Source organism: Serinus canaria, chromosome 2 (assembly GCF_022539315.1).
Source record: "Serinus canaria isolate serCan28SL12 chromosome 2, serCan2020, whole genome shotgun sequence".
NCBI classification, from domain to species: domain Eukaryota; kingdom Metazoa; phylum Chordata; class Aves; order Passeriformes; family Fringillidae; genus Serinus; species Serinus canaria.
The window spans coordinates 71,125,772-71,152,099 of NC_066315.1; the positions used below are offsets into that span (position 1 = coordinate 71,125,772).

At 38.7% G+C, this 26,328-nt stretch overlaps 1 protein-coding gene across 1 annotated transcript in view; it reads right to left on the minus strand.

Moving 5' to 3' along the window:
• Positions 1-26,328, minus strand: part of LOC103820122 (cadherin-6) — a 102,809-nt gene that overhangs the window by 32,661 nt on the left and 43,820 nt on the right. The window contains exon 2 of the mRNA XM_009094783.4: positions 18,468-18,823. Within this exon, the coding sequence (XP_009093031.2) occupies positions 18,468-18,695 (228 nt within the window). The 5' untranslated portion in view covers positions 18,696-18,823. The remainder of the gene's footprint in view (positions 1-18,467; positions 18,824-26,328) is intronic.

Genomic DNA, 26,328 nt, shown 5'->3' on the forward strand with positions numbered 1-26,328 from the left:
CTATATTATGAAAATAGTCTGGATTTTGTTCCCTTCTATTCAGAAAAAAAAGAAGTTACATATATTAAAAAATAAAAAACAGATCTCAAGAAAAGCAGATCTCAAGGAAAGTTTCTCACAGATGAAAAATTTGCAACATTCCCTTGGCAGGAAAACATACACATACATATATATATACACACACACACACACACACACATATATATATATCTATATATATATGTATATATATATATATATATATATACACACACACACACACATATATATATATATATAAAAGATTTATTATTTTAGATTACTTTATCTGTCCTTGACTGTTTGTTTGGTGGAAAAGATCTACCCAGGCAAAGACAAGATTCTTTTTTAATTTTTTAAGTGTCAGTTTATCTTGGAAGTAATATTTTGTTTGTGTGACCTATATGAAGAGAGAAATTGCTACTACTACCAGGTTAAAAAAATAAATTTGCTAATAACATCAAACAACAATAAAAAAATGGTGCAAATTGAGTCCTGAAGAAAGGCCTGGAGGTGAGATATACTTCAAAATACAGTTGACGGGTTTTGTATATAAAACTTAACACCATTGTGAGATTATGAGTATGAAATGAATGGTAATAACAACCCCATTTTCTTTGTAAGTTGAAGTTATTTTTCACTACCCAGATATCTCACGGTGAAGAAAGTTTGCTGTAATGAAGTATGTGCATAAATTATATGGCAGATGCTTTTAGCAGGACTGTCACTAGCCAATACATGATATTATAGCTTCACTCTCTACTCATTTGTATTGCAAAAAGGTGTCCATTATCCTCTGCATAAAGTTAGTCAAATAAAAGGGCCATGACAGTTGGGCATGGGGTAGAACCAAATGTCTGGGACACAACCCTCATGTAATCTGGGCTGCACCATGTAAATATTCCTCAAGACAAAGTTAGTGCAGCTAATTTTTTAAGTACTCAACTTTAGGATAGATTTTTTACTTCTGTTGGAACTCAACGTTACTCACTGGCCTTAATTTCAGTTGGTGGCTGAACTGAGCAATACCCCAAAGGTAAGCAAAATGGTGAAGAGCTACGTCTATGCAATAAAAAGTAAATGTATCAGCAATTGCACTGTATTAATATTATAATAAATTGATTCACTCAGACTCTAATCTGGACACTCTGCTGACATTGTCCATCAATCACTGGCTAAGGCTGAGGATGAACGACAAATTAAAGATTTTACTATGCCCTAGGCATACTTTTACTCATTTTACTTTAATACCACTGTAAAGTGAACCATCTGGTTTGCTTTTAATGACTTACAGTCAGATAAAAACCTCTCCAGCCTCTGTCTTTCTTCTGTTCCTCCCAAATGTCCTGGCCCAAACCATTCAAATACATTTACCTGGACATGGGGAAGGCTGCATTCCTCCTGAAGGAAAAGGTGTTTAAAGTGCACTCAGGCCTGGAGCATTCTGCTTGTTGTCATATACATAATTATTTTAAAGTGAGAGCTGTTTGTTTTCTTGTTTTTTCCTCTTAAAATTAGCCACAATCTAAGCAGCCTCATTCTCCACAGTATCTCTGGCAGAGCCCTCCAAAATCTCCAAGGCTAGTAAGTAGCAATGCACTGTCTTCAGCATGACATCAAAGAAAAGGGAAATCTCTGCTCAAAGTATTTTTACAAAAGCATTTTATTTTTATTTATTTCTGGACCGAATAGACTGACAGCATTTGTGGTCATCTCACATCATATCAACAGACAGCATTGCTTCATTTTAGAGTAATACTCCAGCAAAATTTTACTGGGATTTTAAGAATTAAGTTGGATCTATTCTGCACACTCAGGAATTCCTTCAGCAAAGCATATGGGAAGAATTTAAGGGCATCTTCCAAGTGCTTTTGCAGCACTTGGAAGACTACAAACTGCTGTGGTGCATGGAACAGCATCTCCCCAGGAGGACAATGGCAGGACCTGGCAGCCATGGCCTGTCCCACCACCCCAGGCAGGAGTAGGGCACCACAGGGGACCAGGACAGCCCTGGTGCTGGGTACTGGGAGCCTCCTGGGAATGGAGATGGCTGGGCAGGGCTGTCAGGAGCTGGAGGCTGGCCCAGCCGTGGTGTTTCTGGGGCAGGGCTGACCTGGGGTCTTGGGCTCTGGGCAGGGGGACAGGGACAGTCAGGTCTGGGCAGTGAACTCGGGGCCCTTTTCTGAACAGGCTAAATTCACCTTGATGTGAAACTTTGTGAAACATCAGGACCAAAAGTGAATAACTGAAGTGAGATCCCATACGTTTTAATAGGTTAAGACTAACCACTAACTTATTTTGTGTGTTCAAATGGAATACACCAGAGAGAAGCGGCTTTCTAGCACGGATATTTGTAACAAGTTTGTACTGGAAATGTACTTTTACAGCTGTGGTAATTAAATTCCAAAAAATTGAAATTGCAGGCCATGACTATTCTCCAGAGTTAAATAACACCCCTCCTCTACCTCACTCTGTAACACTGATTTAAACAGCATAGTTAATCTCATTTGTGAAGTGGCTTTAGGTTATGAAAGACAGCTGTAAATTGCAGTTTAGCTCCCACTAATGTCATATTGCTGGTTAGGATACCTGGCAATTCAGTGGGTAAAATGGTTTTCTATTCACCCTACAGACCAAGTTTCTTTCCCTTTTGTGAATATTACATGCTTGTTGCTGAATTTCAGAGCAGTAACTGAATCTCTACAAAGATCAAAGTCAATTGACCTTGGGATGTATACACTGAACCATCAACCTACAATTATGCACAAATAAGCTGCCTGTTGTGTCTCATTACTCGTTTGTGTTTTTAAGAGTGACTTGATATTCTGGGGTTGGTGTGGTCCCATTTTTGTCTCCTAACACATTAATGAAATAGAGACCAACTATTAAAATTGTAAGCAAGCAGTTGGTAGGTAGCTAATGAAGGGAATCATGGTTTTACTCCTGGGAATATTCATAGCACATGATTTCACTCCAAATTTACTATATCCAAACACCAAAATACAGTCTAGAAACAAACAAATTCAACTAAATGTATTGCTTGAGGTTACACAGTGCAATACTGAAGCATTTAGAAAAAACAAGGCATGCAAGAAGAGATTGCTAATGCTGTAATAGTAAAAGCAAGAACAACCTTACACTCTTCCTTGGCTCTCCTGGCGCTCTTTACCCCTACAGCACCAACACAACCCCTCAATCACTACAATAACCAACTCCTTTTGTATCATCAAATAATCAGCACCAAACTTTTCACTCTACTTGGTGACTCTGAGTTAAAAGGAAAATGTCACTGGCTCTGCACATTAGGTAATAAGTAGTTATACGTATTTTGGTGTTTAAGTACACGCTTCTTTCTAAATCACAAAAAATAACCCCAAAACACTACATATGGGTTCCATGTACCTCCATATGCACAAAATGGTATATGATCAGGGCAAACACCTACACAAATAATTTATTTCAAGACATAAAAGATAATTTCTTCCAGAGGATATTCCAGAAGGTCCATGAAGAGATCCAAAGGATCCAAAGGAGACAAAGCCTCCTGTCTCCCTCATATCACTCACATCACTGCTCTGCTCCTTGTCCTTAAACCCTCTAGAAACGGCAAAATGGTGCTACTTCTCATGTTCCTTACATACTTTCTGGAGAAGAACCACCATGGGCCACAGTGGATGGGGGTTTATTTATGTATCTAGGGAAAAGCCAGCTGACCAGCAAGTCAAGGCTAAAAGCAGGTTTGCCTGATGTAGCTACTGTTCTTCAAACTGTACATGAGGTTAATGATTTTGACACCTTTATTCCCCTGCAAAATTAAACTCCAATAAGTTAATGGACTATAGAGCTGTTTAGAGGAGGCCAATGGGCAGAGATAGAGGCTAGACTGCTGAACTTGATTATTAGACAGCTAGATGATTAAAAATAATTTTGAAGGCAATGGGAGAAAGATGCTACAGTGATTCCAAATCTTCTTGGTGCTTACAGAAACTAGAAGAGATGGTTCCTTTCCATTCTTATAGAAAGCAATTTGAAGACTATAATAAGATTTATATTCTATAGCATCAAAAATCAAGAGACAGACTTTGAAATAAGGTTCAAACACTACCATTTTCAAAAAAAATAAAACAATAATAAAAAAAGATTAAAAAGGAAGGCAAATAGACCTGTGCTAGCAGATCACAGCACCATGATGCCTTTTGCACGGCTGTCAGGAACAACACTTGCACACAGGGGCTGGTTTTAAACTGTTACCTTAAGCACTTAAAAGTAGATTCACACTCTTTTTTAAGTCCTTACTAACCTGAGATTTGCTGTCCTAAGCCATCAGCAGTCTTCATTTTTAATCACTTTCTTGCCCTTACGGATGTCACAGTTTGTGGAGTAACTGAATGGGTTAACTATAGTAAGTGATTGGTTTGGCAGGTAAATACAGCTCCTATACCATAGTTAATACAGTAAACCTAAATATGGTTCAGTGTGACTGATTCCTGAGTGTTTGAACTTATTAATGTAGCTTTATCTTGCTTGGCTCTCACCATATCTCGCAAAGAAAAAGCTGCAACAGGTTCAAAGTTCCTGTTCAAAGAAGTAGCTTCTCTTGAGAGTAGAAAAGATCTTGTTTCCCAAACGAGATGTTCTTGTGCCAGCATTGTGTTTCTGTTTTTAAGAGCCTCCTCCCACATACATACATTCTTCCTCATCCTGCATTTACAGATAATACTTCCACATGCTTTTGGTTTGTTTTTTTTTTTGGTTTTGTTTTGCTTTGTTGTTTTTGTTATTTTGGCTTTTTTTTCCTAGACTGCCAGCCTATGTACAGCTTTTGCTTGCAAAATAGGCACTTCTGAGTCCTCAGCTGAAAACCTGTTTACAACCTCAGTATCTTGATTTCAAGTCAAGTGGATTCCAAAAAGAGCCAGTGAAGAAAAGGCCAGATATGGAGGGCTGATGTTCCTAGCTGGTTTTCTGTAATTGCTGCATTTCAATTGGCCTTTCTTCTGTACAAATGGACATAGATTTTTGGAATGTTAATATTTTCCTACCTGCATCAGAAATGAGTACAAAGATTTGCTATTTTCATTGCTATATCAAACCAGCTCTTCTAGACTAAAACACTCAGTCTTTTTCTCCTTCTTCTGTTCCTTCTCCTTCCATTTTATGACCATACATTGTCTATTAGATTTTTTTCTTATAACTCCTATTTCATGAACATTGCATTTTTTCCTGTTTCTATTCCTTCCATTTTTAATAGCTGTCTTTTTCTACTGTAGTATAGTCTCATAATAAAGGGTAAAATGAAATCAAGAATAATCAAATCACTGAATATGTTGAGTTGGAAGGGATTTAACAGGATCATAGAGTAGTCCAAATCCTTATTGAAAATATTAAAATCTATAAAAAAATAATGAAATAGAGCACTGAGGAATTACTGAGGTTTAGGAGGTTCCTGCATTTTAGTGTTGGTTTCTTTGGAGGTATTGAAAAATCAACTATGTCTATTTGATTGTGCTTACATTTTTGATCCATAAGAGTTAGTATAGCAAACCCAGGAATACCTCAAAACCTGCCTCATTCAGCTGTGGAATCCTATTAATATAATAATACATAGCAGGCTGTGTTTTTGTAGAGAGAACATATCTGTAAGATACCTTGTTTATAAAAAGAATATCAACCCTGGTTGCATTCAAACAGGCAAATTAGCAGAAAAATTGATATTGAAATAATAATAAGAAAAATGTAAAAGGATATAGGAATTCAATACTTGAACTATTAAAAAAAAGTCAAATGCTTTATTAAGATAAAAACCTCAGTGCAGAACATGCAAAGGGTAAAACAAAAATATTCTCTAAGGGTAACCTTTAACTTAAGTACTGGCTTTTTAAAAGAAAACAACAACAAAAAAGAGCAGCTATGAGATTCAAGAAGAACAACAAAAAAGCTAAAATTGCACCCACTGCAAGCAGTGAAAAAAGCTACAAGCATTCTGCAACAGCACTATCATCTACAAAACATATTGTGCTGATATTAAGAATTGCAGGAGAATTTAAAAAAAAAATCACGGTGATGCTGTCTTTCTGCTTCTTGAGAGTATCAAAATGTCAGTGAACTTTCTCATTCATTCCCAAAAGTAGCAGTGACAATTTGTTCCCTGTAAATGAATGACACCAAGAGAGGCTAAAACCAGTTTCATAGAGATGAACAAATTCAGAAAACTAACAGATCAAAAAGCACTAAGCATATTTCAAGATTCAGAAGCAACCAGGTACTCAAAAGGCAAACTGAGTATAAAAGATGGTGGCATTTGCTTTCAAAACAAATACAACACAGAAAAGTCACTATAATAAGAATAGAGGATGCTAGAGTGAAAAAAATAAAAATAATAAGAAATTTAAAGGGCAGTGGAATAAGAATTTGTTATTAGATCAGAGACAAGGTGTAAGGTGTTCCCTCACTTTGGAAACTCAGGCTCACACCCTTCAGGCAGGCTGGAAGGTCCTGGCAGGCTGGAAGTCTCTTTGTATGAGGGCCATATGGGAGGCCACATGGCCTGAGACAGAAGGGGACTTCAGTTTGGCTGATGTTGGGACTCTTGGTTTAAGGAATAGGCTGCCCAAAGTGTAACTGTTGTTCTGTTTTAAATGTATGGAGCTAAGAATAAACATCCAGACTCTGGTGACTCACACCTTTATTACACACCCTTCAAAAATCACAAATGGTTTTCTAACCTGAAGTACAAACATACAGCCACAGCTAATCAGCTTAGCAAAGAATCTACTGGAATATGTCAGTCCTTTCAACATTGCCTGGGACCTCTGAAGGCTTCTCCCTCTTGGGTTCCCCACCTGCCTCTGCTCTTCACTGTGATTAAACACAGTGATTAAACAGGGACAGTGGCACAAGAGCTTTTGTCCTGCTCTGCAGTACACCAAACTAGCAAGGTACCTTATTCTGACAGCCCTTGTCTCTAGGGGAAACTGATTATCAGATCTTAATGAATATCTGGCAAAGCTGCAAACTAGGTAAAGGTATCTTCATGTTCTCTTGAGCTGAGTGCTGCTAAGCACTTCTGTAGTAATGCACTTTATTTGCTCCTCTTCCTATTATGTCTAAGTCAAATTATAGCAGGAATTTACAAAGTTTGCCCTTACAAAGACAAATAGGTCTTTAGTTTGTAAGGAACAAGGCACCATGGTGTCAAGTCTTATCTCTATACATATGGGCTCTTGAGTTTCATGTCCTTTTATCAAACTTCTTGCTTTTCTTTGAACTACTGTATAACACTAGAAAGAAGCACTCTTCCTTTCAGACTAAGGAACTCAAAACAATTCTGATTCTGAGTAATAACTGACCTCTTACTTAAAAAAAAAAAAAAATCGTGGTTATATACTGAATTTTCCCAGTTTTACTTAGAGAGCATTTAGGTTTCATTATGCCTTTGAAAGATCAAAGAGCTCTCTTCAGCTAAACAGCAGTGATGGTAACAATAGTGCATTATACAGACTTCTGCAATTACCCTCACAAAAGCATGAAGATCTTGTTCTTCTCTCCAGGCAGGCCAAGGCAGTTTAAAATCCCTGTTTTATGCTTTTGGTTCATCTATTTAAACATCTGTATTTCTTTGTCAAAGCAAGAATTATTTCTTCTTGCCAGTGTTTTCAAAATGTGGGGTAGCAAAAGGACCTGGTAGATATGAGGATTTGCTTTACTTAAGACTTCAGCATTAGCTCACTACAAAGTATAAATGGCTGAGCCAAATCCAGACTTCTCATAACCTAGCTCAGGTACTAGGAAAACTCTCCTGAACAGCTGAGCAGAATTGTAGAATAGATTAAAAAAATATTTTATCTAGTTTGTACAAATCAGTGATAAGGAATGATAATTCACGCCTCTGAATTCTTGAAAGAGCTGTATGAATCATTTTAGGAGACAGAGATTGCTAGGATTGCAAATCTACCACATTAAGTGAATAGTCATTCATTGGATTCAAGTTTTAATATGGCTTTTGTCACAGTCTTCCTGTCTGATCTTAGATCACTATTTGATGCTTCTGCATTCTCCCTGGAGTAAAATGTTAACAATGTCCAGTTCTGTGTGTAATGATTATAACATGATTTGAGAACCTTGGGTATAATTTGTTCTGTGTTTATGGAAAGACTGGCTATCATTTAACAGGAATCAAGAATAGCAGTATTGTGGCTTTGCCACAGCTTACTGTACTTAGAGGGTGGGGCAGATGGCCTCTCCTCAATGCAGCTGCAGTGGTAGAAAATCTAGTGGTTCTCAGCCTCCCAGCTGAAGGCTACCATCACCAAAGGTTTGGATGGGTAGGTAGGGGAGTTTCTGAATTCCAAGGTTGGCTATATTAGCTAAAGTAGCATTTTGAGGTATCTTAAAAATTCCTTGAAAAGGAATATGTGTGCTCTCATATGAGAGGTTAAAGAAAATTAAGCGCCTGAGTTGCAATGACATTCAATTCAAAGAGCTCATAAAGGATGCATGCCTAAACCCCATTCTTCAATTAGAACTGTGCCTACAATTCAAGAGCACCAAATTTCTTTACAGCTTTTTCCCAAGTCAGAGGAAATTAATTTAAATATCCTGATATTCTTCCACTGATTATAATGGGACTTCTGTCCTGTACTGTATTAGTCAAATAGAAAAGGGAATTCATATAGTAGAAGATGGCAGCAGGTATTCTGTTGAGATTAGGAGAAAATATTTTTTTTTCTAAAGAGTACATTCTGCAAACATGCACTTCAATAATAATTTAAGTGTACATGCTTTAAATTATGTGATGTGTGTAGTTAGTGAAATAGGTCTGTAATATATGTCCAGCTTTATTTATCTTTGATTTCTCTGGAAATTACCCAGGGACAGCTGATCACTCTTCGTCAGTGGTTAGAATTATCTGTTAAATCACTGACAAAATATTTTATTTGGAATAATGAACTTTCAAAAATGCTTCATAATTAAACTGTAAGCAAATGCAGCACCTTAATTAAGGTATATGAGCACATACATTTCTCATTCCGTGAAAACCTCCATTCACCTGAGGCAGTACAGGAGAATCTATCTGAAAGATGAACAGCAAAACAAAATAAAAAAAAAACCCAAAACCTTGGCCTAATATCCAGAAATGTTTTTACTGGGATACAGTTGAATAAAACATCAGGCTTCTTCAGCAAGTAACAGCTTCTGACTACTCCCTGATGGATGCGCTTGAAAGCAAATGCTCATCCTTTGCTTACTGACAAAGGTGACCCTTTGATATTCTGAGTGCTTGATGCTGACAATCAAACCCTGAAATGTGTGTATGAATTTTATATGCTGTATAATAGTGTGTGGATCAGGGAGGAAGAAGTGGGATGGAAAAGGGAGGATAAAGACAAACACTAAAACAAATGAGAACCCACATTCTGATTTAAATGAAGACTTAAAAAGGATACCAGTTCATATCCACAAGTTTAATTGAGTCTTTAATCTGTTTTCATGCTTCTGTCATCTAGTTCTATAGGTCAGAATCTGGGAAAATGAGAAATATTTCAATTCTGTTATGTTCTCCAACTTTGTTTCTAAACAGACGTTTGTGCTATGTAACCAGACAATGAAGGGTTTGCGAGGCAGTAGATGCAATACAAAAGGCCACACATTTATCTCTCAACAGGACCCTTTTGATGAAGACTCCTCAACCTAGAAAAATGTTTATGGGAAATGTTAGGCAAGTCTGGCATTGAGTAGATTCTTCTTTCAAGCAAGTATTCCTCAAAGTGCCATTAGTGAGGCTGTGAAGGGACAGCTCAAATGACCTGAATGCTGCAGCAGAATGTAAATCCTTACAGAGGGCAAGTCAGGAAGGCAAGGAGGTGGATTAGCAAATAATCAGCACATGTAGGTGGAGCTTTGCTTTGAAACAGGTGACAAATCAGTTGAGATCTCGAAGATAAGAGGACAAGCCAACACAAGACATCACATTAGGTATCTGCCACAGACTGTCTGCTCAAAGAGATGAAGCAGATGCAGCCCTCTTTAGACAGATGGAGGAAACCCTGTACTCTTGGGGGACTTTAATCATTCTTATGTTTGCTGGAAGGGCAATATGTCTGTGTGCAAGCAACCCAGGTTTCTGCAGAATGTCCTAAGACAACTTTTCACCCAGGTGATTAATGAGTTGACCAGAGGGTGTGTTATGCTGGGCCCATTTGTCAGGAATAAAGGAGAACTGCTCAGGGATATGGAACTGCACTTTGCCCACAGGCCCCATGGAGCCTTGAGTCAGGCAAAAAATTCTGGTAGAGTGAAGCATTATCCACAGCAGAGAAAAACCAATAAATCAGGAGCCTTTTAAGTAAATTGGACACAGTTCCATTAAAAAAAAAAAAAAAAAAAAAAGGATGCATCTAAGGACAGTGACTGTGATGAAATGTTTCTCTCTATAATGTCTGAAAAGCCATAGTCTTTGGGGAAGGTTCTTAAATTCTGAAAATAGGCAAAGTCACAACAATTCAGGTTCAAGTTCCAGGATAGACTATCTAGGAATGCGTATTAATTTTGACTGGAGAACCTGGAATTCCTTTGGTGAGAATACTTGTGTCTGTGCTCTCCTAATTATATAATATCTAGTATTCATGAAAGGAAAGAATTCTCTCTGAAGCACATATAATTGCTGTGATACTATCAGTCTAAAAATTCTAAAGGAAATTGTTCATAAAATATTTCTGTAGGTAAAATAACAGATATTTTTACGGTGAATGGTGTAGATCCTGACAGGATCCACCTCCAAGTAGCATGAGGGTCAAGCTCACCTGAGTTTACAAATACCACAAATATATATGCCAGAGTTTTCTTCCACAGGCATTGACTCTTTGCCTGCAACCCCTTGGCAGTTGTTATTCCCAAGATGAGGGAATTATGTTATTCCTATTCTGTGAGCAATTTTAGTCGTTGTAAGCAGCATTAACTGTGTTTTAAGCAACTGACCTGAAATGTGTAAAACTACATGAAGTGGAAAGGAACTGTGTATGAATGCTCTGACACCTCCGTTTGCATGTCCTTTAAATCCTCTGCCAGTGCCCTGATCAGCTTGACTGCAAGGGCTGTTAGGCACAAGGAACTATGTCAAAGAGCCAAAGGTACACATATCTTGTTTGGTTCTGTCTTTCGGGGTGAACCTTCCACTAATGACAACATGATGCTAAACACAAAAGTCATACAAACGACTTGACTGAACTTAGTGTCGCCTTCCCACATGAAGATATAGAATGGGCAGAGACGACCAATATGCTAAGGTGACGAAATGATCATTATGTGAGCCTGTGCAATGCATTAAAACCTCCTTTGTTCCAGCAGACATCTAATGTGAAACATCACTTAATGTTTCACAAAGAGACAAAGTATGAAATAAAGCCAGAGTGATGATATTCCTATAAAGAGAGGCCATTTCAGCTGAACTCTCCAGGAGCCCTGCCCTGTACCACATGGCATAAGAAAGCTGGGGATAGAAGGACTGCAATCTTCATCAGATACGACTCCAAAATAAACAACTCTGTTGAAAAAACATGGGAATTAGAATTCTAACATAAACATTTGCTAATGTCTCCCCCTTGTCCTTTAATGTAAATTTTTTAACTTCCAGCTTACTCAGTATTTTATTTCTTTACAACCTTTGTTTTTCTGTTTCGAGGTGGGTTTTTTTTATGAAATTAGAAGACAGGAGAGAAAGTGCTGATATTTTTTCCTTCTCTTTTCCTTCCAAAGGGCAATTCTTTCCTTTTCTTCCTCTGCCACCTCAGACTTTCATGACAACTACAAGCTTCACTGAATCCTGAAGCACTTGCAAGTGCATGCTGAGGTTTCTTTCACCCCATTAATGGTGAAAGCAAGCCACAGTCTGCATTAACGCATACGGATCAACAGTAGGCATTCACATCACAACACATTTCCAGTTTGTGTTTTGAAATGTTACACTGACTGGCCACAGCTCTCAACCTGCTGCTGCCCCACTGTGAACTGATGTTCACCAGTGAGGGAAATGGCAGCAAAAGAAAAGGGAGGCACAGACAATATATTTAATTTAATAAAGAGATTTCTCTAAGCTTTATGGTTTACTATATTTGGTAAGCCAACTGTAAATAACAAATGGTGGAGTAACAATGGTTGTCTAGGCCTGAAAGAAGGATTTTATTTTTCAGCTATCCCTAGCCTTCAAAATTTATATTCATGATGTTGCAGCTTCATAGTGGGAACACTTTTGTGCTATACAAACAAACAGGAAAATAGTAATGCAGCTCCAAATAACAGCAATCTAAATAATCCATAATCAAGCATGAACTTCACATGTAGTGTCTCCCTAGAGGGGAAGATTAATATGTTCAGCTGTTTTTCTATAGCTGAAAATCTAGGGACACACAATTCAGGACAATGTGCAGACTGCTAACAAGAGTAGAACAGGATAATCTGTGAAAAGATGTGATCCAAAATGTTAGCACTGGTATGAGTGAGTAATTAACATGTGGAAAACAAAATTGTTTTGTTTGGGACACAAAAATGAAAAACAAGAATTAACAGAAATATTGCCTTGAGGGTCCCAGGATTTGCTTTTTTGTGTAGGCAGAATGGGAAGAAGGGGAGGAGGTTCTGTATCGTTACACTGTAAGTACCATCATGTGCCATCATGTAGGAAATGCGGTTTGTTTGAAACAGATGGTTGTAAGGCTCTTCTATTGCGTAATAAATTTGGATACAAGGATGATGCCAAGTAGATTCACAATTATGATGATCGTAAACATTAACCATGCTGTATTTCCTGCCTTTTCATTTTCTGAATAATATCCTTGCCCATCCCACCCACTGCTCGTTATCTCCTTTCTTAGCCTCCGTGTGATGGTTTAAAACCTGCAAGCTGTTTCTGGATTGTCGTCGTGGGCCTCCAACCTCTCAGCTGTCCCTCATTACGGAGTTATCTCTATTCCGCAGGGACCGACAGCACACAGAACTTCTACCAGCGCCCGTAAATCTTTCAAAGAGGAATACAAGACAAGAGTGTGTGTGTGTGTGTGTGTGTGTGTGTGTGCAATGCAATACAGAAATGAAGGGCACTTGGGAAAGTCAAGTGCTGGAACATAAAATATGACTGATGGATGAGGAATAATGGAAGCGCAGATGCGCCACAGCATTTGTTCTACTTTTTGAGAGAATGGCAAGCACTAGGCCTACTGAAGAGGGAGGCAGGTGACCTAATCATAGAAACTGGGCGAGGGGGGGTGGGAAAGGGGCTAAGAACTCTGATTTTTTTTGTTTCCCAATCTCTGCTGTGAAATTTCTGACTTTTAGCTGTGCGGAAGGCCACTTAACCTCCCTGTACATCAGTTCTGCCACATGCAAAAGCCTGGTCTGCATTGCCTCTGGATGAAGAATGTAAACCTAGGCCTCAAGAGAGCCTATCCTAATAATCAAAAATGAATGGAAAATTCCTTTGTGCTGCTCTCTGAATAAGCAGAAATTACAAAGGCAACTTTTAACTTTGTCATTGTAAAAATAACAAATAGTCACTGTGCTTGGATCAGTAAACTAAAGGCATCGAGTATTTCTATCATAGTGCAAGTTACAAGGCAAGGAAAACAAATACTGAACAAGTGCCAATAAAGCTGCATAAAGGATGTTAAAAGTGCACATGGGGGAGTCATTTCAGTTTGACTTTTCACATCTCGCTTTTTTGGGGTACAAAAATTTTAAAGGTAAGTACAGAACACTACTGCACTAAAATCTAAGAGAAAGTGAAGATTTCTCTTGCTGGTTATCATATCATCCAATTAAGACATGATACCTTTTAACCATTGGAGTAATGTTACCCATTACTTCCTAAAATGCTGAAAAGGCATGGACTGTATTACATGACAGTAATTTTCTTTGTTTAAATAGCCCCTTGTGTGTGCTCACAGCCAGATAATTTTGCCTCAGTATGTTGTTTCGTCCCTCTACTTCCAATGGCTTGGAAGAGACTCTGCCTTTTGTTCAATTTGCTTCTGCTGAAATACACTGCTGTGCTGCCTTCAGAATAGTTGTAGCCAGAAGTAAAATCATACCAAAAAAAAAAAAAAAAGAAAGAAAAACACTGCTGAAACTATACTGTGATAAAATTTAATTCATCCCCTCCTCAAAAACAGGGTCAACAGTACCTTAAATCATTCCTTGACAGAGGGGAATTCATCTTTCCAAGAAGGTCTTTCAAGACCAAGCAAAAAGATTCTGGGTTTGCCTACAGTAACACAGTATCCTTTTTGCTTTGCCAAGCCACATACCAGCAGGAGTTTGACTTTATCTTCTTTGAAAAATGGAGTTGTCAGCAGAGGTTGATTGTTTATGATGGGTTGTACAGGTAGTAACATCAGATAGCTTCCAGGCGAGCATACTGTTTGAACTATATGAACATCAATAAGACACAGCAAAAATGAAAAGTGTGTCTGGAAGTTTCCTTTTAGCGCTAGCCATCCAGAGCATTACAAAACCATTCCACAGTTGTGCCTCTTTTTACCAGGAAAGCGGGTTGGTCCTTTCCATTGCAGACTGCCAAAAGCTGTTCTTGGATTAACGAGTTAAATTTAAGGCTTGTTCAGATCTATCTTTAGTCTTAGAGAAAGTGGAATCCTATCCTTTTATGTAAGAGTGATTCTAGGTTTGTGCTCTAAACTCAGTGATGGATGCCAGTACAAGGATTTTATGTAGCCAGTGGGACTGCCGTGTCAAAGCTGTCAAGTGCATACAAAGAGTAACAATTCCTACGAGTATGATCTTGGAACAGGGCAAATTTTCTTTTTTTTTTTTTTTTTTACCCCTGGAGTATCTGAAGAACTCTAGGAAACACAGTCTATATTTTTATATGTAGTTGTACTACCACTTCATTGTTTACCTGTGATTTAAAGCTGCATTCACCTCAGCCCTTTCAAATTATACTAAGCAGCCATGTTACAACTAGATCTCTTTTAAAACCCAACTCAGATGTTGCAAATTTTGGTCAGGTAGTACTTCTAGACATGTCTCTACTTTGATGCTCATGTAATTCTTTTATTTCATTTTTGGATTGAGTCCCTGCCAAGTGCTACAATTTCTGAACCAGAAAAAAAGATATCTTCAGGTTAAAATGTCACTGTGCCCATCAGTCACACTCCAATGCATAGCCATAGTTCACAAGTTATTCAGCAGTGCAATGAATAAATCCAGTCTAGAACTTTTCTTCAAGTTCCTTGAGGTCTGAGACTAGAGTGACTGGGGGCTTGAATTTAATCTCTTTTTATAAAGACTTTATTTCACAAATACATGGGAATGAAATTCAGGAATAGAAGGATGGGCAATAAAGTGATCGATCTGGTGTCAGCGCCGCAGCAAACATCAGCTTGTGTTTATAACACTGCGAGCGTCTCGTTGGCAGCTGCACATCCTTGTCCAGTGAGATACAGCTGCGTGTTAGGGCTGACAATGAAGTGTGAGGCACACAGAACTGGGGAGCACTTTTAATAGCTGACAGTACCCACAGTTACCAAAAAAAAAGGTTTCATATGTGCTTGGACAATTAATTCCTAAAGGATGGAAAGCTCTGGGTTCAATGGAAAAAGAGTATGCAGGGTAAAGACAAGAACAGTGCTCTGGTCTGTGGCTCAGATGATGCTACAGAATTGTCTTTAGTACTGCCTTGAGCTCTGTCTTCAGAGATCCTGCTTTTCCCTTTTATTATCCCAAACCTGAATGCATCCCCTTTTATTGGTTTTTTCCTACACTCTAAAACTACTATGATGCAAATCTGGTTTTTGTAGTTTAAACAGTTACAGGATTTCACAACTGTAATTTGGGCACCTCATAAAAATAATGTTGTTTTTTAAAATCTTTCACAACAGACTCCTTACATCTCAAATTTTGATGTAGGTGTTTGATTTAAACAGATGTTAAAAAAACGAAGAGGCAAAAGTGAACCAGCATGAGTAAAAGATTTGGGGTTTTTTTTGTAGCTCATATAGAATCTTTTCTTTTTATGGTTATGATGTTAATGTCCACCTAGCTTTAACCACTAAACACAAAAACCCCAGAAGATTCATGTCTGTATGTTTATACAGTCAGGCATAAGCACAATTCCTTTGTATATACATATATTGCTATTGTTTTAAAAGATTTTGCTGTTCACATTTCTTCTTTATATTATGACCATTTTTAAGTCCATATTTAAGGTTAACATTTAGTCCTATGAGGAAAAAAAAATGCTTCATAAAAATGTTCATAATCCTCATTTGCCCACATCAATCAAGTTTAATTGCTCAGTTAAATTGCCTAGTTACCTCAAATTAGAGACATTTAGATGTTTCTATCATTTCCCCTCACACCAATCCTCAACTTTAATAATAAAAGGCTGCTCTTTCATGCCTCTTGGCTAATTGTTCAGTTAAAAGAATGTGAACAGTTCTGGCATTTGAAAGATGTGTGAAAGGCCACTTGTGAATGGCTTAGGAACACAAAATCAATGACATTTATACATTATGTGTTGTTTCTATGCTTTACAACAGAAATTGTAATAAAATACAAATAGGTGGAAGAACAACTTTTAAAAATAACGCACATTTTTTTATCTTTCTGATTCCTGTTGAAACTGTCTTGGTTTTCTGGTCCAACTAGACCATTTTTAAACTTTCTCTCAGCAAACTTGTCCTGTAGGAATATTCACTTCCCCATCAGTCCCTCTGAAGTCAATAGCTGGTACTCTAATTCTGCGGTAGAAAAAATGGCGGGGCTGATGAAGTTTAATGTCAAAATGCACAGTGACAATGAGAGACTGCAGGATCACCTCAGGACCATATGCTTTGTCTTTGAACAAAAAGATCCCCATCACCCTGACTACCCACAGCAGACTGTGAAACAGGAGAGTGTGTGGACTGCTGTCTTTCAATTTGTTGCCTTTTTTTTCATCCTTGACTCCATGTTTCATACCTGTTGGTTTTTTTCCTTCACTGTCTCATCTTTTATTTTTGTTTTTGCTCTCTTTGGGTAAACTTCCTTCCAACTCTTGTCCTCTACCTCCATTTATTGTCATTTCCCCCTCCTTTCCATCTTGATTCCTCTTTCGTCCTCTTTCGTAAAGCTTTCGTTCCTTCCATCTCTGTCTTTCTAAGTTCTTTCCTCTTACTCTCTTCTGTTTTGGTATCTTTTCTTACCCCCTAACTTCCTTCTCTACTTCTCCTCTCTGAGTATTCTCTGCCTTTGGCCTTTTCCTGTAGATTGGGCTCAATGGTACCTTTCACGAATGCTGATTATCCTGGCTGGAGTTCTATGAGTATTACACCAGCTGAGCAGCTCTTCATTTGAATCATGCCTTGCAGCCATTTAGCAGGAAAGGAATGTTGCATCCAACTTTGACTGACAGCTGACTGGCAGGCAAGAAAAGCAGTCATCATCTCTCATGGGAATGCTCAGAAGCTTGCAGAGGGAGATAAAATGTCAAACCACTGTGATCTGCAACCTTTGCTAAGAGGCTTGAGAGATCAAACTAGATCAGATACAACCCCATTTTTGTTTGGAAAACCAAGCTGTATTGTTTCTGCTTTGAATGTCATCATCAGTAGCATAATTTCTGCGTTCTGAAGACATATTCCTATAGACTGTGGCACCTTGGGCAGTACAGACTCGCTTTAGGCGCTTAACACAGGTGCATTAGCTCTACAATTACATAAAGTCTGTCACCTACATGGGAGTCAGCTGCTCAGGGAGGTGGATGTTCTCAGAGTTAAGCTGTGACTTTTCCTTTTAAAAATTTTTTTGACCCTTTCCCAACTGACAGCATGCTTTGAGATTAGAAATTTTCAGCCGCCTGTTGCTTCTTAGTGGATATGCACAGTGTGCTTCAACCATGCTTTGTAGTAGCATGGCTGGTGGTGCGAAGGTCATTATCACACAGTGCTCAGTGGCACCACGAAACCTCATCAGAAAATGGCTGTAGCATTGTTGTGTGCAGTGGGTAATAAAAAGGGAAACAATTACCTTTTGCTGGGGAGAGAGAATTCTCACCAAAAATGTAGGTACTGTGAATCCTAACTTAGATCTAAACCTCTCCTGGTTTATATAGTTTGACTGCAGCAAAATTAGTGAGCACAAGGGAAAACACATATCCCAGTCTAAAGCTAAAGATCTAGCCTATAATTAAACTGCATTATTTCCAGACACAAAATAAAATGCAAATCTTTAATAGAATTGCCAGTGATTTGCCACGGGACTTCCTGGTTAAATGAAGACTTATTGATTACAATACGAAGCTGAACTGCATTAAGCTTTCCACTGAATTACTCCTCAGCAGAAGCTGGGCACACAGGAACATGAACTGAAAGTTGTAGCAGGCATAGTTCTTTCCTACATGCTACTGCTGGCTTTCCAGTGTTTCTAAAATCAAAACATAGATGCATACAAAAGAAACTTACCTTGCCAACATACTGGTAGTCAGTTCCTGTGTATTCCTCCAATAAAAAGAACTGATTCCACATCCAGCTCCTTTTGGAACGATGAAGGTCTTGCCTGCTGTTTCCAGACAACACCAAAACCTTTTCCTTTTCTGGAAAGCCACTAGTCCTTTTGGATAATGGAGTTAAGAAACTTTGGTGGGGCTGACCAGCCCAAAACAGCAGCCAGAAGCAATGGTAAGTTCTCATCACGGCAACACAAGTAGGTCTAAATAATGATTTTTTGTCTTGTCCTCAAATTAACCTACTTTACTGCACTAAATCCAATCTCATGCCGTCTTCCTTCTTTAAATAGTCTTTGCAGTCTCAAAGGATCTCTGAAAAGAAAAATAACAACTCTTTTAGCATTTCCAAAGGTACTTAACTGTCATCACTGCAGCAGTAAGTCCACAAAGTGGACGAGTAATAATGACTGTTGAAAACCTGGGCTGTTTCTGATTCAAAATGCTGCCAATGATCTGAGTGGATCCATATCGAGTATGGGGAAGGAGTCATGATGTTTGGATTCAGAGTGTGTGTGGGTTCCCTTTGACCCCATTGCTCCCCTTCATTGATAAAGGCAAGCCAGATGTTTCTCTTTTTACTGCCTGAACTTTGGGACATAACTGATTATTTTCTGATTGGGGATCTTGAAGAGGTTACCATATCACATTAAAGAAGTGCTAGCAAACCTGCCCACTGCCTGTCCCTGGAGACATTCTGTTGCTATAGTTATGGACTGAAAAGACTGGACTTAACTCCAGGATTTTTACCTCACATTTAAGGAGTTTTGCCTTTGACTCCATTTAGAAAGGAGTCAACCTGGCTTAACAGGTTAGTGAAATAAATGTGTGTATTTATCAGTATCTCACACATAACAGACTTGCTTGTTACTGCATAGGAAATGAAGTGGACACTTTGGTTTTCTCATTATCTACTGCCAGAGTTTTGAATCTTTAAATACATAGTTATATATGTAAATGCTTTCACAAACAACTTCTAAAAATAGAAAACAAACCATAGCTAGTTCATTGTTACCTGTGGGTTTTTACTAGCTACTGCTTCCTACTATTACAGTACTAAATATCAGTGCACCTACAAAATAATAATGAAAATGATCTCTGTCTCTGAATACTGCATAATTTTCAACATGCACAAAGCTACACATACAGTACCCGCGAGTACTGTGAACAGCTCTTCTGTTTTTGAAAAAGCTGAGAGCTTCTATTCAGAAGGAAGAAAATATACTATGTGTCTCAAGTAACCAGTCATACAAAATACCTAATGAACAGCTTTGGAACATTTTAGAATGTGAAGAAATAGAATTAGTTGACAGAAACATTCCACAACATATATTTTTGTTGTAAGCACTTAATTGAATTTTTAGTTCAAACAGATCTATAACCTCAGAGAAGGATAATTTGATTAATTTTCATTTTCTTTCTCACTGATGCTCTTTGAAAAAAAGTTAGGTTTGTTTTTTTTTTTACATTCTGATCAAAACCCAATAAATCATTCTGAACCAGCTCAAGATTCAATACAGCATCTCTCAGTACTTGTAAATAAAGACTGTGGAATGACAATCTGACTATACGAAATTGAAGAGAAAATTTTTGTATGTTTCATTGTGCTTCACAAAACACTGCTTGAATCATACTTTACATCAAAAACAATTTTTTCACCTATAGTATGTTTTTGTCTATTTAAAGTGTACATTAGACAGAATTTAGCCTTTGAGCTATGCTGAAGGAGTTACAGCGCCTGCAATGCTTCGGGTTAGCTACTCTTCTGGCTGTCGTTGATCTTGGTAATAAATTGTATGAAATAACCTCAAGTCTCTTATAGTTCCTGTTAGTAAATAATCTTCTATAAAGAAATACCACTTAGCTTTTATATGAATAGTAGGTAATGTAACAGGACTGTTCAAACAGTATCATTTTACTGTTTCAAAAGGTAAAATACTGTTAAGAGGTAATTTCTGCGTGAGAAGGAGTAAGATTTTTAACACTAAGAGGAAGAATGTAAATAATACAATTAATTCTGACACAGCATAATTTATTCTGAAGAAGAGGGGAGGGTTGTAGTTAGCTTCTTATTAGCCAGGGAAAGACAACTCTGTCCTAGAGGTCATAGGAGCTGTGTCCACACACAGCTTTGAGAGTTTGTGAGAGAGACACAGAACCCTGGGTGTATTCACACATACATGTAACCACAGACACAGAGAGAACAGCAAGAACAGAGCTGCATTCACAACAAGGCCTGCCCAGAGGAGGAACAGGGAAAGCTGGCATAACTAAGCTTTACAATGTGTTCAACAATTTCTTTCAGTTCAACTGATGGAGCAGTGGAAAACTAGAGGGCAGGTTGCTAGAGCAGGACACAGCAGCAGGTTCAGCAGGTTCAGACACCAGAACAGGGAGAGCTGAGGTGGTTTAAACCCTCTCCATGTCTATGGTCTCTTTTCTCCTCCTTCTGTACCCTTCTGACTTGTGAAAGGGTCCTTTATGGCTTTGCCAACATTGATTACTACCTTGGCTCCCATCGGACTGTATTCAAGTGGACATCTTCCTTCATGTGGCATGGAAGAGGAAATTGTGTCTCACACAACATTTTTGACTTCTTGCCATTTTCTTGCCAGGTTGCTCTGGGGGGATGTTGGGACCTGCCCGGTTGAGTTATGTACTGCCCCAAGCAGGGGCAGACCTGGTGAGCTGCCATGTATCAGGATGGACATATCAGGATGATCTGTGGTTGGATGGCAAATGTAGAAAGATGTAGGGAGTACAGCACATGAGCAAACCTACTACTTTACTAGTAGGGAGGTCTGCATGGATTTTTGAGGCATAAGGAAGTGAAAATCATCACCTGACAAGCTCCTCTATGGCCAGATCCTGTGGTGGGGCTCCATACCTCTGCTCCTGCACATAACACTTACAGAGAAGTGCTGCCTGGACCAGCATTACCTAGATGGGATTTGTGCCAGCCTTTTAAAGGATCAGTCCTTCAAACACCAATTGCCAGGAAACAATTATTCCTGTGGGGGAATTTTCTGCACTTGAAGTCAGCTATATTTCACAGCTCTGATGTCATGGGAAAGGTTTTATAGTGGCTCATGCTGAATTATAGCTTACAAGAATGATATCATAGCTGTGAAATACAGCCCTTTACTCTTCCCTGCAGAGATGTGTCCAAAATGCTGAAATAAGGGCATGATCCTGTAATGTCCTTCTTGACTGCACAGCCTTCATGATGCAGCAGAGCAGCTAAGCCCCAGCACCTTCCCTGTGAGTGGCAAGAGAAGAGACACACCTTTACAGACCCTGGCTTCAGCATGCAACTGGGGTAAGTACCAGCTGAATCCAGGGTGTCTCTGCCCTATGGGTGCTGATTACTACTTTGTGGGTCATAGTGATAAATTTAGTAGAGTGAATAAAAAGGACAGAGCACTACACTCTGAGCTGAGCCTTTAGTAGAGTGAGCTCTTGTGGCTCTTAAATGCCATTTTGTGCTCCAGTCCCAGTGTCTCATACTCCAGAGAGGTCTCTGCAATGGAACAGTTTTTCTTGTGCAATCTCTCTTTATTTTGAAAACAAGTCATTCACCAGGGAGATTTTATTTTCTTTAAGTGTAGATGTGCAAATATAACTGATGGGACCCAGGATGGTGGCTAAAATTTTTTTCTTCACATTGCACAAATTCAGGTAAAAAGAGGCACTTTAAACATGGCATTTTTCTCAGCCATCAGCTGGTCAGGTGGCTGGGGAACTTGCTGTGTAATCAACTGTCAAGAGTGAAAAACAATTTTGGTGTAAAACAGCCTCAGACAACTGGCTTAGCTCTGCCAGTTAAAATATATAGCAAATCTGGGCTTTTTTATGAGAAAAGAAGGAATGTGCATATCCAAGCTTAAAAACAAAAAAATCCCAGTCTAACTCTAGCTATGGTCATAGTTAAGATAAAAGCAATGTCACTTGCAGCCACAGAATTTTCTTCAGTGTGACAAGTTGCAGACCTGAAGTTTATGTTCATGCCTCTTTGAAAGATTTAAACCTCAGACAATTGCTTAATCACTATAAGTATCAATTTCAAAATTATCTCCCCCAGGTGATAGCAGTCATAGTCAGCCTTTCTATTCACCCTCTCCAACACTTCATTAATGTAATGTCTTAATGTGAGAACTCAGCGCAAATTTACATCCTTCCAGAGCAATATCCAAGTATTTCAACTATACATCAAAAAGGAAATGCATCCATTGGAGTTACTCCTATGAATCAGGGAGCCCTGCCCTAGAGATGCCTTTCGGGCATAGTGACAGGCATCAGGTACAGATTCCTGACATGAGGAGCCCCAAAGAGGTTCCACCTCTGCTCCTGCTCAGTTCTGTGGGTTGTAATGGTCTTCCCAGCCGGTTGTTAAATAAACCAGACTAGCAAAGAGCCTTCCCATGAGAGGCATCAGCAAAAAGAGAGAAAACAGCTTTTCCTCATTCCTTTCTATTCAACCCCATAGTAGTCACTCCATCAGCAGGTTCTCTAAGGAATATTCTTTAAAAAGCATACCAGAGTCTGGACTTTAGGATAATTTCTTTTCTGAACCCATGTATTCAATTATGCTTCTGTATGAATTCATACATCCTGGATGTTATGGGCTGCTGATAATTAGATTTTAAATAGCTTCTAAATAGGCTAGCAACCATCGGTGTCTCTAAAGTTTTTGATACAACCTTTATTCAAGCAGAAGTGGCAGTTTAATAGATCCTTTATTCCCTGGTCATTGAGGTAGTGTTCCATTGTTTGAGTGCTGCATACAAAGCTCTGCAGGTCTGGATTAAAGTCCATTAGTACCTTGGAATGAACACCAACTGTGTTTTGAAGAACTGATAACGTCCTGCTATTCTCTCACAGAAACTGAACAAGCAGGTGAAAATTAATATTCACTTTGGCATTGCATATAGGAAACTGAGCATGGGAAATGTTTTAGGGCTTGAGGCATGTTTATTTATTTATATATTCATTTCTGTGACACAACAAATTGCCTCTATCCTTATGGAGTTTGCTTAAGTTCTTAGAGAAAGATGCACAAAGACAGAGAATAGACCCTGCTCTCTCAATCTAGCAGATTACATTATGAAGGCTCAAGTATATGCACCTTTACTGCCCCCAAATCAGGTCTAATTTAGAGTTGTTGCTAGAAAGATACAAACTACACCCTGGCTTCATCATCATATGAAGTGTTTACCAGCAGTATCTTTGAAAGAAAAGAAGGTTTCTACCCTGAAAGCTCCAATTGATATTTAATTTTGTAGATGACATGAGAACACATTAAAAATATTCTGACATAATTTTCTAGATGCTTACCCAATCAGCACCAATTAAATCTGTCAGGCTAACTGAGCCTGCTTAAATCCCAAACAATTCTACAGAGCCAACTGGCAGTGACAGTACCTGGACTGCAGGCTCTGGATTCACAGCTTCCCTACGCAGGAGAGTCACCTCCTAGACCCCCAGAGAGACCCTGCAGTGAGAGGAACTCTCTGTACTCACGTAGTCTTGCTGGAAGGACACTCCCCTGGCTCAAAAATCATGTGCAAGTGCTAGATCTGTCAGGTCTGCAACAAGGGAAGACATCAACAACTCATTGTCAAAGCCTGAGAAACCAAAGGTGAGGAAAGCCATTAATGGAAGAGGAGAAAAATGGCTAAATAGTGACTTCTACATTTACTGTGTCAGATGTGAGAGTCTGGGGTATGGAATGAGGCATTCTAGGTAAGGATCTGGTGATCTGTTGCTTGGATTTTACCTTATTGCAAAGCCAAAGGAGAAATGTCCAAGTCCCTAGGAGAATTTTAATTAGTCAGAGAAGCCAGGACCCAAGGGTGTCCTTGGGGTCATCCTATCTAATGTGAAAAATGGGATTCTGCTAGCCTGGAGGCAGACTGCAAGGAAATTATTAAGTCTCTAAGGAAAACCTGCAAAAAAAAAATTAGTTTCTTACCATGGAGGGGGAAAGGTTAAAGTGACATTAGTTGCTCAGAGGAAAAAAAGTATTCCAGCTAACTTCAAAAAATAGAAGCTTCCAAATTTATCATATTCACTTCTTTTCAGTATCATATTCATATATTTTAATAAACCATATTAATACATTTTCATATCCAGCAAAGAATTTCTTACTGGATATTTTCAGTAATAGCTAAGATTCATGTGCTCAGAAGCTGTAACACTGCAGACTTGTCCATAATTGACTTGGACTTAAAACACCACTGTTAAGTTTGAGCTTACTTTACAATTATGTCTCTCTTATGACCATTTAAATCTGAAAGTCTTCATCTAATAATTTTCTCAAGTGTGAATAAGCTTTTATAGCACTGAAACCCAAATGCTTTTTTTCTTTATTGTCCACAAGGCTTGCCTTTGTAAATATCAGTCATAAATGGAACAAAATGCCACTTTTCCAGTGTAAAGATAGCTGATGAAATTTTAATCTTCTGATAACTTTTTTTTATATCTTTGATATATAAACCCATATACTCTAGCGATCATTCCTGTAAATACACCACTGAAATAACAAAACAGAACAGAGCCAAGAGAGAATTCAAACTGAAAGACCTGGAGGTTTAAACTAGAGGTACTTTATGAAGACATCAAGTACACAATGTAATTGCAGCCAGCAGCCGTTGATTATAATGTCTTTCAAAGTCATTTTTTTATTCAGTTCTCTCAGCAGGAAAAAAGGTGCAGCACTATAAAAATAACTAAATGCAGTACAAATACTAAGATAACTACTACCTCCATCCTGCACTGGGAACTAACTATTAACATGCTGGTTTTATACAATACAACTGATTTAATCCTAGTGGACCTAGTGAGAGCACCAGGCCTCACAAAGGTACGCACTAACAAAAGAGGAGAAGTGAGAAGTGTTTCTCCTTCTTAAGTTCATGAATGGCCATGGCAAAAGATGGCTCTATTAATTTATTCAGTAGCTGTTGTGTGAACTGATGATGGCATTTGTGTGTTCTCAGAGATTTTGATTTTTTTTTTCACCTGGCATTTGGAAAGATCCTTGGTGTCATCTTGTTCCAGAGATGCCCACTTTCAGTCTCTGTAGTTAGCCACACTGGGAGTGTATCTTTTATCCACTGTGCAAAAACAGTCTCAACACGCAAGACAGAAGAATGGCACAGAAAAGGAAATCTTGTTTTCATTGTATGGCTGCATTAAGTGACATTTCTGTGGTCATTCAAGAGTATCTGTGGAAGGGCTGGAACCTGGATGTAGATTCTTGGTGCTTAAAGCAGTATTGTAATCACCAGGATATTATCCTTCCTTTCTGATGGAAGTCCAAGTCATCCCACCTGTGCTTTAAGCAGCACGAGCAGCTTTGCTGCACAATGCTGAACACTGGTGTGAGCTGGAGGTTGTACAGACACTGTAGCTGGAGCACCTGGAAAAGACATTCCCTGGGTGTGAAAGCAAGAGCAGCAACATTATGTAGGTATCACAGGCTGGTCACCTCGGCAAGGAATGAAATGGGAGAGGAAGGACAGATACAGCCCTAGCTGATCCTGTTCTCTTTGTGAGCTGCCTCAGGAGCTGGTCTTGCAAAAGGCTTCCAGCATCTTCTGCCTTTGCAGGTGATGTGGGGACAGGCCTCCACAGCATTTCAATGTCCCCCTGCAGCAGGAAGCACTCTGCTAATGCTGTGTTCTAATCTAAACCAGGGACAGGTATGTGACTAGCAGATAGTACAGACTAATACTGTAAATTACATTAAGTTGTTCCTTGATAGAAGACTAAAACAGTCAAGCAATCAACTACTTTTAGTAGAAGAACAAATCAGTAGT